Source organism: Leuresthes tenuis, unplaced genomic scaffold (genome assembly GCF_036924035.1).
Source record: "Leuresthes tenuis unplaced genomic scaffold, fLeuTen1.0.hap1 SCAF_13, whole genome shotgun sequence".
Lineage (NCBI taxonomy): Eukaryota > Metazoa > Chordata > Actinopteri > Atheriniformes > Atherinopsidae > Leuresthes > Leuresthes tenuis.
Genome location: NW_027325367.1, coordinates 14260312 through 14272952, shown reverse-complemented (window position 1 = coordinate 14272952; position 12641 = coordinate 14260312). Strand labels below are relative to the sequence as shown.

At 40.8% G+C, this 12641-nt stretch overlaps 1 protein-coding gene across 1 annotated transcript in view; it reads left to right on the top strand.

Moving 5' to 3' along the window:
- The window catches only part of nbas (NBAS subunit of NRZ tethering complex), a 157834-nt gene that overhangs the window by 56262 nt on the left and 88931 nt on the right, over positions 1–12641 (top strand). The window contains exons 32-36 of the mRNA XM_072362003.1: positions 1555–1667; positions 3959–4072; positions 7152–7265; positions 9542–9699; positions 12246–12305. Coding sequence (XP_072218104.1) covers positions 1555–1667; positions 3959–4072; positions 7152–7265; positions 9542–9699; positions 12246–12305 — 559 coding nt within the window. The remainder of the gene's footprint in view (positions 1–1554; positions 1668–3958; positions 4073–7151; positions 7266–9541; positions 9700–12245; positions 12306–12641) is intronic.

Genomic DNA, 12641 nt, shown 5'->3' with positions numbered 1-12641 from the left:
TAGAATTTTGTCAGAAAAGGATGTCTTTTGAGTTTTGAGCAAACTCACACCAAAGGGTTTTTGCTGAGAAGGAGAGCTTGTGCTAAAATGTGATGGAAAGGAAGAAAGTGAAAGAATGATGATTTGGTCAGTAAACTGCTGTTCATTTTCAGTTACACACCTTGGTTTAGTCAAAAGAAAGTCAATGTCTCTGCCTCTGAGTTTCATTGATAACCACTAAGAAAATGTTAACTTGTGTTTTTTCTCATGCCAACACAGACACACACACACACCTGCAGATACTTCACAGCATGAGTCCATAATCAGCACGTCCTCTTGTGTCTCTCATCTGCCCATCCACAACCCTTTCCTCTGCTCTCATCCTCGTCAGGATCAGTCTTTTGCTTCCTGGCAAGAACACCAGCCCTGCTCAAAAAGAAGGGGAAGCTGTGTAGGGTCGACTAAACACCCGAGTCACACTGTTTTTTTGTTTTTTTTTGCTATGGATTTGTCTCATTGTGCTGATTGAGATTATGTGACGCTGCTCCAGAGTGAGTGTTAAAGAACTGCAGGCCTGTTTGTGGGATTTTTTTGTTTATTTTTTTTGTTTTTGTTGAACGTCTATACCAAGGACGAGTCCAAACCTCTTCACTCAGCTCAAGTGTCAGATCTTCTCTCTAAGCTGTTGTTTTAACTGGGATTTATGTAAATGCTAATGAGTTGCGCTCTAAATGCTTTCTTCTTTTTGCCTGTGTTCCCAACGTTTATGGGTTTCGCCTTGCTGCGCGTGTGTGTGTACATATACCTGCCTTGTTTTTAAAGAGGCACACTCACTTCTGTAGCATATTCTAAGGGCTGCATAATCCTATTAAGGGTAATGAGTGTGGATTGTATTGCAAGAGAAAACTCCCTGTTTGTAGATCCGTCCAAATTAGTCTAGACTTTGTAAATAAATCCATTTTAGAAGCATCGTCACATTTCCAAGTGCACTAAAACTTAGCAAACTTTAGGCTTAATGGTCTTAAACGCATACCAAAATCCATTAAGTCCCCCTCTCCCACTTAATTTGTCCAGCAATCAAATCAGTTTTTCCTTCTTAATAGTCTTATTCTGCAGTACTGTTTGAGTAAATGGAAAGTCTGTAATTATTTAACTTTTTATGCGCTACGCATGTATAGTTCTCTAGACTTGTGATCCCAATGTTACCAGGACGAAGCCTCTTCTCTCTAAAAAGAGCATGGCAGCTCAGCTTAGCTTTGCAAATTTGCATCTGAACAAACCGCAAGATTTCGGGAACAGTGTCCTTTTGACAGATGTTTGGTCACAATGCACAGCACCACGCTTGAAAACCAAACACTACTTCTGCATTTTGGCTTAGTTTTTGTTAAATAGATGATGTCACAGTGTAATGTGCGATGAATGGATGTTCATCTGAGGCTGGAATTACATTATTTTAAAAGCGGGTTTATGATGATTATCATTATTCTTATTGTTGTTTCACATAAGACCTTAAAATTGAGTAAGGGGATACTGTCTGTTTCACGTGAGTTCTGCTGACCTGTTTGTTTTTGTCAGGGCGTGTCTTCAGCTCATCACAGACTGTCCTCCGGCCATTCAAGAGGAACTGGACCTCATCAGTGCACTCGGCCAGCTGGAAGACTTCAATGTTCGTGTCCTGCCTCTTGAAGGTAGCACATGATAGACACGCCATGTCGGAGTCATTCGTTCAAAAGCATTTAAAACCCTGCAATATATAAATGCAACATGTATATCTTGCAAGGATGCACATAAACCATCCAGCCTGTCTTTCTCCCTGCTGTCAATTTCCAGGCGTTACTCCCTCTTACCATTCTATCTAAATATATGGTTATTTATGGAGCAACTGTTGAGCAAACAACATCTGCCTGATGACCTAATTAGGGTTGAAGTGTTAGGTCTGCACATGTCCCAAACACACACCCTCACACCTGCATACACACACTCGCACATTTAGAATTTTCTGCTCCAGCTGAACTTGATCGATCTGTATTCATCTTCATGCTCTTTCTTTCGTACCTTTTCTGGTCCCATGCGGTATCCCACCACAGTGGTTTCCTGCCATTATTCTCCGTTAAAGGAAACAGTGGAGCCAGAATGAACCAGCACAGCTCATCAGCGCCTGACCTCTGTGCCGAGGTGTTGTTTCCCCATATGACCTCGGCCCCCTCCACGTCTGGTCTTCACGGTCCTCATCAAAGTGAACTGCCCGCACAAAACTACTGTTACAGAGAGAGCCGTAACCTGCCATTTCTCACTGCCATCCCACTCCTTTTTAGCCTGCTCTTTCTCCTCACCTCTTCCATTTACAGAGTGAAAACAGAATAAAGCCTTTGAAGAAATTGAAAAGAGGAAGAAAACCTTGTGAAAATAAATGAAACGGAGTTGTAGGAAAGAGGGAACTCGAATGACTGTTTTTCGGTGACATATGGGTCAGTGATTACTGTCTAACGTCTACTTTTAGTGCTCAAGACAAGTCCTGCTCCACAGTTCTGCATTCCTCATGATGCACTTGTACCGTTTATTTGTACTGACTCAAGGACATGCAGGTACTCTACTCTTGGGAAAAAAGACGACACAAAAGCACATTATTTTTCTTACAAAGTAAAAGCTATTCCCCCCTGTACATTACCACTCACGGAAAAACACACACAAGTATGAAGCAGAAGGATTTGAACACCAAGTAATCCATCTTAGGCTGTTTCTCCCAGCCTTCCCACACAGCCTTAGGCGACGCTTCATACACATCACCCTACGCAGAATTCCCTCGAGGCCTCGCCCAAAGTGATGCCAAGACTTAAAGGTCTTCAAGGGAGTTGCAGAGATTTCAATGAGGCCTACCATGACTCTAAACATGCCATTTCTCAAGTTTCAGTTCTCCTGCCTGGAGAAAAAAAAATTGAGAGTATTTGCATCTTGAACTAGGATGAACTTTGAATCCTGCCTGAGAGTAAAAAAAAACAAAAAAACTTTGCTATCATATGAATGAGAAAAGCTGACTTTCACATGATTTTTATCAGTAAATCAGGGTTAGGGTGTTACCCAGGTGTAGTTAGTAATATGCAGCCTCTTATTTGTACCGTGGAACAGCAGACAAGGTTTACAGGCGAACCCTACACAATAGCAGAGATCGGCATTCATTACTGACAAATTAGAAAGTATCGATTGATAAATTTGTCATATATCCCAACAACACTGTGAAGAAGCTGCATTCGTCGGCAGCTTGTCCTTTATGGACAGATGGATCTGTGCACCTCCAGTGAGTCATGCTTTTGCGCCTCGGCAACCGTGAAGTCCCTGACTTAATAGGTCCAAGTCACATGGGCAGCATGAACAAACCCTCCAGCTTACTGACGATCACGGTTATGGCAAAACGAGAAGACGTGTCAGCTGTGGAAAATTCTGTTTGGCTGGTTTTCAGTTGAATCTCCTCAACATTTTCATGGTTGCTCAAGACTCTCCAACTCCCCCCAAACTGCGATTGGATGCGAGATGAGATTCACTCTAGATTTAAACTGTTCAGTTATCCTTTTTAAGTTTATTACCTGAATGACTAATTAATGTATTAACAACATTGACAGAGTATGTGATATTTTGATAGATTAATCTTTACCGTTTTGAGAATTAAAAAAAAGTTACTGATTAGTAGATTGAAATGTTTTTTTTCCCCACAATTTCTTCCCTTTTTTTTTTTTTTTTTATTGCAAGAAAAATAAAGCACATTTTCAACCCGTGATATCGCTGGCATAATATTGAGTTGGGCTGTGCTGGTATGAATTATACAGCACTTTGTTATTGACATCATGACAGCAGCTGCTTTATCATTCACTCTACATAATTTCCTATCGCTTTATCATCGGTTGTACTTGTTCCAGATTGAATAGTGTAATTAGTCAAAGGAGTCTGACACCCCTCCCATCTCCCTTCCTTGTCTTCCCTTCAGCACGGCTGCGATCCGATCGTCTGTCTCTCATAGAGGAGTGCATCGCCCACTGCTCCACAGCCTACAAGCAGTCCGCCACTCTGCTCAACGTGGCCTCACTTCTCCGAGTGTCAGGTAGTCACACACCACCACACGCCTGTGACCTCTCCTCGTCTCTTTTCTTGTGAATTTGCACACCTTGAAATGTGTTTGAGTGCATTTTAAACAAACAAGGCTGCTGCGGAGGCAGTTCCATGACACGGCTGCATGTAGACGGATGCACGCATGGGCGCTTTCAGCAGGTTTGACGGTTCTCGCACAACAAGGAAATAAATCTTCATGAAAGGTGCAGAAGCATTTTGAGGAAAATCTGTACTCAAGTGCACGTAATCACATACTGAAGGAGCAAGCAAATTTCAGTTAGCATAGACCTAACTTTGAGTGCTCTCCAAACCTTTTTGTGCACTCAAGTTTCATGTGTTTTGATCGTCAGAGATGGATTCGGTACAAGGTCATTTGGTGCCAGATATTATCACTTTGTGAAGAGGGAAGTTGTCTTGATATGACAGTCCGTTTATACCTATAAGCTGACTCGACTGCATTATTTTGTGATAATTTTTGTGACTATTCTTCCGGTCAATCTTCCTGTTAGGAGTTGGCACCTTTTTCTGTAGTTTAGTGTCGTAGTACGTTGCACCTTGTTCTTTGCTAGTACCTGGCAAACTCTTTGAAGCTCTGTTTATTTCATCATGCTGCTTGAAAAATCTCCCGGATAAAAGTACTGTTCCATCTTTGAAAGCTGGGTTAGGCTGGTCAGGGGCATTCATCTGAATATAACCGTTTTTAATCAGGATTTTCAGCTGCTTCAATGCTGTTAACCCCATATTTAGATTTTTAAAATGTGATGGACTTTGACCGTTACCCACTTAACATTCTTTGCTGTAATCACCAGTTGGGTACTCGGACTGAACAATGAGACCTAATCCAAAGAACACACTTTGATGCATTTACATTCAATAATTTGGGTTTTTTTGTGAAAGAAAGACTCTGCTCTTGATGCAACATACCTATAAACCTTGTCAGAAGAGCTCCCAGCAAGCCTAATCTACTGTAGTTTTAGTAAACAGATTGAATTTCTTCAAGATTATGGTAGCTTTAGATTTCTCCCATTTCTACGCCTGTCTTTCTCTATATCAACTCATATTGACTTTCTGTAAGTTCTACTGTGTTAACACTCTTTCGGCTGGAGCAATGTTTACATCAGGGCTCTTCCAGTGATTCCAGAAATGGCTTTCCTCCTTTTGAATTAAATTTCTTACAGTTTGATCTGAGCTTTCATATCTCCCAATTGGGAAGACAAGCTGCAGAACAGTATATACTGCAACACATCGACCAGTAATGCAATCAGTTCAGTAAGTGAAAAATGAGGAACCTCGCTGGATGCATTTTTGCATGTGGATTTGATTACCTCGAGGAAACTAAAGTCAACACAAGGGCTCTTTCAGTGTCTTATTATCTTTATGCTGAAGTACATTTCAACACTAGGGGCAAGACAAAGATGTCATCCTCGATTCTTTTCTTTTTTTTCTTCAAATTGCATAAACATTTCTGTCTCCCCATTTATTGTTCTTCCACTCCCAAAACCCAAGCTTTACTCTTGAGCGTCTGTCTGTCTTGTGATGTCTTTATTTTGCCCCATGCCTCTTAACTTTTCCCCCTCTCTTCTCACTCTGGAGCCTGTCACCAGCTAAAGGAGACCCGCTAACCGGCCTTGTGACATTTCTGTGTCTGTGCCGCTCGCATTCTGTCAGCGGGACGCTCTCTACGTGTGGTTTCAGAAAAAAGGAGGCAAAGGGAGATGAGAGGAGGAATAAACATTTCTTTTTTTTTTAAATAAATAAATGCAGGAGGGAGCCTTTTGAAGGGTGCATAGCTCTGGGGCTTACTGTTGAATTTTTAATGCAAGTATCACCAGCACACCGGTTAAAAACCCCGGGGGCTGGGTTCCTGCCTTTACAGAACTGCTCTGTGAGTCATTTAGTATATGAGCTGGAGGTATGACAAAGATTGTTTTGTTTGAATAAATCGATTATTATGATACTCAAAATTTTCTGAATTATCCTGACATGCGAAAGGTCATGGCAGCAATCCAATTAGGAGTGTTTAGGTGACTGTGTTGTAGTCAAAGCTTATTAAGTTGTGTTTTCTATTTGTTGTTCTACTGACATTTCTCATCTTTTCATCTCCGGTATTGATTGAGCCATCAGGGACGGGTAAAGATTTCAACTGGATTTCCAATATGTCTGATTTAGATCGTCTTAAAATAAATGCCAGGGAATGTTTTGATTGAGAAAGATGGGTTGCTGCCATACAACACGCGCCCACACACACGAACACGCGCCCACAGACACACGAACACGCGCCCACACACACACGAACATGCGCTCACACACACACACAAACCTCCTTTATATTGAGGTCTTGACAGCTTTTGAAGACATTCTTTCACCAGTCACCCTGAAAATATTTGACAAACACCTCTCGTCCCTCCCCCCTCAGTAAACACAGCATTTCTAGCTGTCACTCACTCTCCAAGCACGCAAACACACACACACAAACGCAAGCACAGACCAAACCGACGCATCGCATTTCTTCATCTCAGTATCTGTTCTTTGATCCTGAGTGCACAAGTTTGCTCAGAAGCTGCGTTTCTGCCCGTGCCGCGTTTGATCGTTCTGTCCTCTCCCTTTTGTTTACTGAGCTTGTACAGAGATCAAAGGTTGTCCTGAGCCACCCAATGAATGTTAATACTGCCCCCATTCCCACAAATTCGAAGATTTCAGTTTTGATTTATCCCCTTTTAGCAGCAGTATTTTCATTTTTAGTACTGTGTCTTTTGAGGTGAACAAACATGACAATAAGCTCATTCATTGTTGATGGGGATTAACATGTAGTCCCAAAGCCTGAGTGTGATGCAGCTTATATGTGTGGACATCCTTGTGCTCCAGCCTCACGCCTGTTTTAGCACAGCCAGATGACGATTTATGAAAAGATTTATCTGTTTTCTGTCATAAGCAGCATTGTTAGATCGCTGTTTATCTTGGCCATACTCCCTTTTCTCAAGAACGAACAATAACATTTTCAAAAGACTTTAATTTCTGTGTGCTGGATCTCACTTTGCCAGTTTAAATGAATATATGTGTCTGAATCCCAGGAGGAGATGAGTCCACGCGAAAAGGCCAAGTTCTGACCCTGCTGGCGGAGCAAGCGCTCCAGTGTCTGGACTTCAAGGCTTCTTACATCCACTGTCGGGACCTCATGGCTGCAGGTTTGTACTGTGCACAAGACACCTGACGAGGAACCTCAAAGTTCAGCTAAGGCTGCAAAGAAACCACACTGCCTTCCTGGTTATTACACACATCATGGCATTTAAGTAAACATTTAATTTTTCAGTGAGTGTTCTTGCCCATTTTCTCATTAACTGTTATCACAAACGGCGTTGTTTAGTTTGCCAAGTGATCTCGAAGCAGAACTCTTCATAAAGAAGGGGGATCCATTTTATCAGGCTAATTGTAGTTCTGTTGCAGTGTGATGAGGCGCAGAGAGCTTTCCGATATGAAAAAAAGAATAATGAAACTGTGCAACGACATGGAAGACTAACAGCAGCCACTGACATTTGGCAAAATCGTTGAGGTGTTATTCAAAACTCCGACAAATTTATTGAGGAACGTGTCACTGAGACAAATAAATGGCATGACAAGGGCAGCTTTTAAAAAGTTACTGATGAGTAGCAAAGCGAGTGTTTGAAACTTTGGGGTTTTTGGAGAAAAAGAACTGCTCAGTGCGCAGTCTGTTTGATTCGGGCTGTTCTGACCATCCCCAAGTCGAGTTGCACAGAGAAACATTACCAGTGGGCTCAGAAAGGCATGAAAGCAACTTCTCGTGCTGTTTCATCTAACAATAGTTGATGTGCTACACGATGCTCTGGATGGATGCAGTCGGGGATGATCTGGGCCTGGGTGTTATGTAAAGATGTAGCAGGTCCCTTAAAACATCTTGAGCACATCAAAATGAATGTGGAGCTGTTTTTACTTAACATTTCCTGTGTCCATATAAAAGGAATAACCGCACTTTCCCGAATTAAGTTCTTTTAATACAGAACAATGCAGCAGAGATGCACAATGACGTTGTTTTTGAAAATGTCCCATTGATGTAGATCCGACATGATTTACATGCACATTGAAGTAGTTTTGTTATTTCGCCCAGTGAGCGAGTGCATTTGAAGAGCATTGTATTTAATGTCTGTAACTGTCAGCTCGCGACAATAGTCAGCATGGTGATGCATTAATTCTAGTGGTATCAAAAGAGACTGTTGTGTGCACTGAAACTGAAAGAATGTGTGCATATATCGGTACCTGCAACAGCAATCATCCAAAATTAGTTGGAAAATGTCTCCTCTTTACTTTGGAAGTCCATATTCAGCAAACCTTTGATTGCTGTGAGGATAAAAACAAGAAAGACATGGCAGTGTGGCCCCAGTCACCTCTCGGCCTAAACACTTGTGAGATTTTGAGGCAGTTTACTCCAAGAGAGCAGCTCTCAGTGCAGCTACTTTCCTTTGGAATGAGACCGTCAGAAACTCCACATCGATGAGGCGGTTCTTAAATGATTCACGGCTCGTATAACAACAGACGGTGTTTCTTGTTAATATTTAAAACTCTAGTTTAAACACCATGTGTTTTTTTTTTTTTTTTTTTCCATTTTGTCGTATCAAATCTTTTCAAGTTACACTCTGAATAGTGATTTGAAACGGTGCTTTTTGTTTTCCTCTCAAAACATTGAAATCTTTTGTTAATTAAAAGTTTTTTGGTTGTAATGATGTTTACATTTTGAAATGCATTGATTGGATAAATAAAGATGACCTGAAATGAAGCCGTCGGTTTCATGTGGGATATGATTCGGATCGCAGCCTTATGTGGAATTTTGTACTCAAATGATAAGCAAGTCTAGACTTTGGTCATTTATATTTCCTGTGACATATTTTCATGACACAGAAAGAAATGAAAAATTAAACCATTTCATTGCGTCATCTCTTTATTCTTTGTTATTTAAACGCATGAGAAAGAAGAGCGAGAGGAGGTAGCGTCAGATAAGCAGCAGTCTTCCTCTTTGAACACAGAGGGAATAATTTCATCTTTTGTAGGAATCAAGTCAAGGCGGCGTGTTGGTGTCAGAATGTGATGAAGCTGGAGCAAATATAACACGGTTACTTCTGTGTTTCAGCCTGATGTTTTTGTCAAAGTGAAATTTGTTTTAGACTCAAGTATGTATTAATATCCCTGGGGCAGAGAGAAGGTTGTACTTCCCTGTATTCTCATATCGCTGTATATCCTCTGTATGTTTGTTGTGGATACTCTGGTGTGTGTGTGTGTGTGTACTCGGCTTCGTGTGCTTATACATGTTGACTGATATCTGAATGGTTTCAGGTTAGATTAAAGCTGGAGGAATGCTTTGATTTCAAATCCCTTTCTGCTTACTTCTCATGTCTGACCTCACTTGACTTGTACTGCTCTTCTTGTTTTCCTCCATCTGTTCTGTCCCCAGGTTACAGTCCGGTGTGGGAGGTGTGTAGTCTCCTCGGTCAGTGCGAGGGTTATGAAGACCTTGAGGCACGACAAGAGCTGTTAGCCTTCTCTCTCACGCACTGTCCTCCTGACAGCATCCACGGCCTCCTGGCTGCCTCCAGCGACCTGCAAACGCAGGTTAGACCTATAAGGTTTTTTATAAAACACTTCTGAGTGTTGTGTATGTTTCATATTAAGTTGCTTCAAACACACTGTGCCAATGGTTTTTATCTAAAATACAGTGGAAGCTGAGCTCTTGGGCTGGCATAAAAATAGCTCGAGCAATTCAAAATCAAAAGACTGTAAGATTTGTGAGTTAAATTTTTAACAAGTTCTGCTAGATCTCTTCATGATTGTTACTGAAACAGTAAACCTTTCAACAGCGAAAAACAGGCAAACTAGAAATAAAACCAGCATTGAACAAGCAACGCCTGGTACTCAGTAAAAGGTTAATATAAATTGGTGCTCAAGTGTAGTTGTAAGAATATAATTGGGAACCTGCTTAAATGATTTGGATTTCTGCATTCATTCATTTGAAAATGTAATTTGATCTTCATCGAAGTTTCAGGTTTCCTGTTTCTAACAATGATTTTCTCTTGATGCGTTCTGTTTCTGAGTGTTATGAGTTAAGCTCCCTTAGTTTTCCCAACCTGCACTGTGAGTGGTTACAGACATTGGATAATAGTATAACTGTGTGTGTTATTAGACTCTCTTTTTTTATTTTTTATTGTAACTTTCATGAAGATCAAACCACATCCCATGAGGAATAACTGCAGATATATTGGCAAACTCATTTTCCCCCTGGAAACTAGGAACAGGAAATGTGAAATTATGCCATCAATTTTTGAAGTGTAATGCTCAGCTTTAATTCCAAGGGTTTAGCTAAATTTGGCATTAACCAATCAAGCACTTCATCCCTTTTTCTTTCCCCCTCACACTATTAGAAGGGGATTATTATTAATACTTGCATGAAAGTCCTTTGCAGCCAGGGACTGGCTGAAGTCTGGAAGTCGCCCAAATGATGTTTCCGACCTTGAGATTTGCTTTGACAGAATTTTAATACAACTCCCACTGTCACTTGTTTGTGTGTCTCTTTGACTTCAGTTTTGTCTTCTGTAAGTAAAAGAAAAAAGGAAAAAAAAAGCTCAGTGAGGTCGAGGTCAGGGAAACGTCTTTTTTTTTATTATTTTTTTGCCTTAAAAACTGTTTGGTCGCTGAATCTGAGCAGAGTGTAGAGATCTGTGCAGAACTCATGCTTTTACTTCGTTCTGCTCTCTTATCAATACATGCCAGTGAGTTACTTCTACTGACAGCCATTCATTCTCATGTCATCACTCTGCAAATGTTCGACAGATGATGTGATGTGTTTTAGTTCATGAACCCTTATTTTCTGTCTCTATAATCTTTCCTTCCAATCATCCTGTGAGAAGTTAAACTAGGTGTCAGATGGACAGGCTTCTTTGTAGATGTTTGCTGGTTAAGTCTTATCTGGCGTTATCTGTGGTTTGCATCCTGATGAGTGGCCCTTTGCGGCTCAGTGGGTAGAGTTGTTGTCTTCCAGCCAGAGTGTCAGTGCTCCCTAGACCCTCCATTTTTCAAAGTGTCCTTTGGCAAGACACTGAACCCCACATCACCCCTGATCTTCTGATCAGTGTGAGTGCAGAGCAGGGATAAAATGGTGATATGATCATCATCCTTCAGTGGGAAAGTTGCTGAATTGATGCCCAACTTCCAGCTTCATATATTGAAGTGTCCTTGGGTAACATGTTTAAGCTCACACTGCCCCTCCATAAGTTTAACACTTAAGAGTTTTTTTTGGATAATAAAGTTGGCTAAATTAAGATAATGTTGTGAGGCACACGCTGTACATTTGCAATAATGTCTTGATGAGTGTGCTTGGCTTGGATGGGTGTTGTTTCAGGGTCATTTTCTTCATAAAGGTAAGAGTTAAGCCTTTCAGCCTTACACTATAGTTGTCCTTCGATCTTCGGTCACCAGTGCATAACTCTTCTGAGTCAGACACACTTAACTCCACTCTTACCTGCTGTACAAGTCTGAGTCGATGGCTGAATTCCACTGGTCATAAAATAATCAATGTCGGCAACACTTAAAAAAAAGCTGTCCCTGTTTGACTGTCAGTCTACAGCTCTGTCATATGCCCACTTATGAACAAGACCCAAAGAAATGGAAATTCAACAAAGAATATGAAGCTACAAAGAACATTTCTTAATTTTGTAACTTCGGATTTAACAATCTGAGAGACATCACTCTTTGAAACTGGAGCCATAAACTGTTGGAGGGTTTTCCAGGAGCTTTGACTTGTCTTTCTTCTTTTTATCTTTCAGTAGAACCACATTTCAGTGGTATGCTTGAATCTAATGAGACTGATTGGATGCACACATTGTGTATTTGTCAAAAAAGAACTTATTACTCCACATAGTACAGAAACATTCAATTTTTGTTGAACCTCTGATGACTTATTTACTCTTTTCCAGTTAATCTTTTATCTTACTTCATATTTATGCCATTTCCCACTGAAACCAATCTGTTTATTTTTGGGCCATTATGCTCTTCTCCTTCCTGTTGGAACACCAACCAGAGTTTTGTTGTACATACATTAGCAGTAAATTAGCTTGTGTAATAACTCTTCTCTTTTGGTCTTCCTCTTTCTATCTTTTCTGCAGGTGTTGTACCAGGCTGTTAACTATCAAATGGAGCCTGGCATTACCGAGACTGCACAGGAGGTCAGTAAGACGGACTCTCTGAAGATTTGTGTCAGTTTCAACCATCCATCTATGAATATCACTTTGTTTGTTTTCTGTACATTGATGTCCTTGCTTTATGTGATCTTAGTCTGAGTTGTTTGCTTGACTATTCCCATGTGGGTGTGTCTCTGGTCTTGTTGTTCAGTTTGTGTGTTTTCCTGCTGTTCCATATTTGATGAGGTGTAAATCTAATGTTAAGGTTGCTCAGTTCCTTTGGTTAATTTATGCCCCTTCTGCTCTTCGGCACTGCCAGCTTTATGATTACTTGAGTGGGTGTTAATGTTTCATGACTTGCATTGAATCCCCTTTGTATAT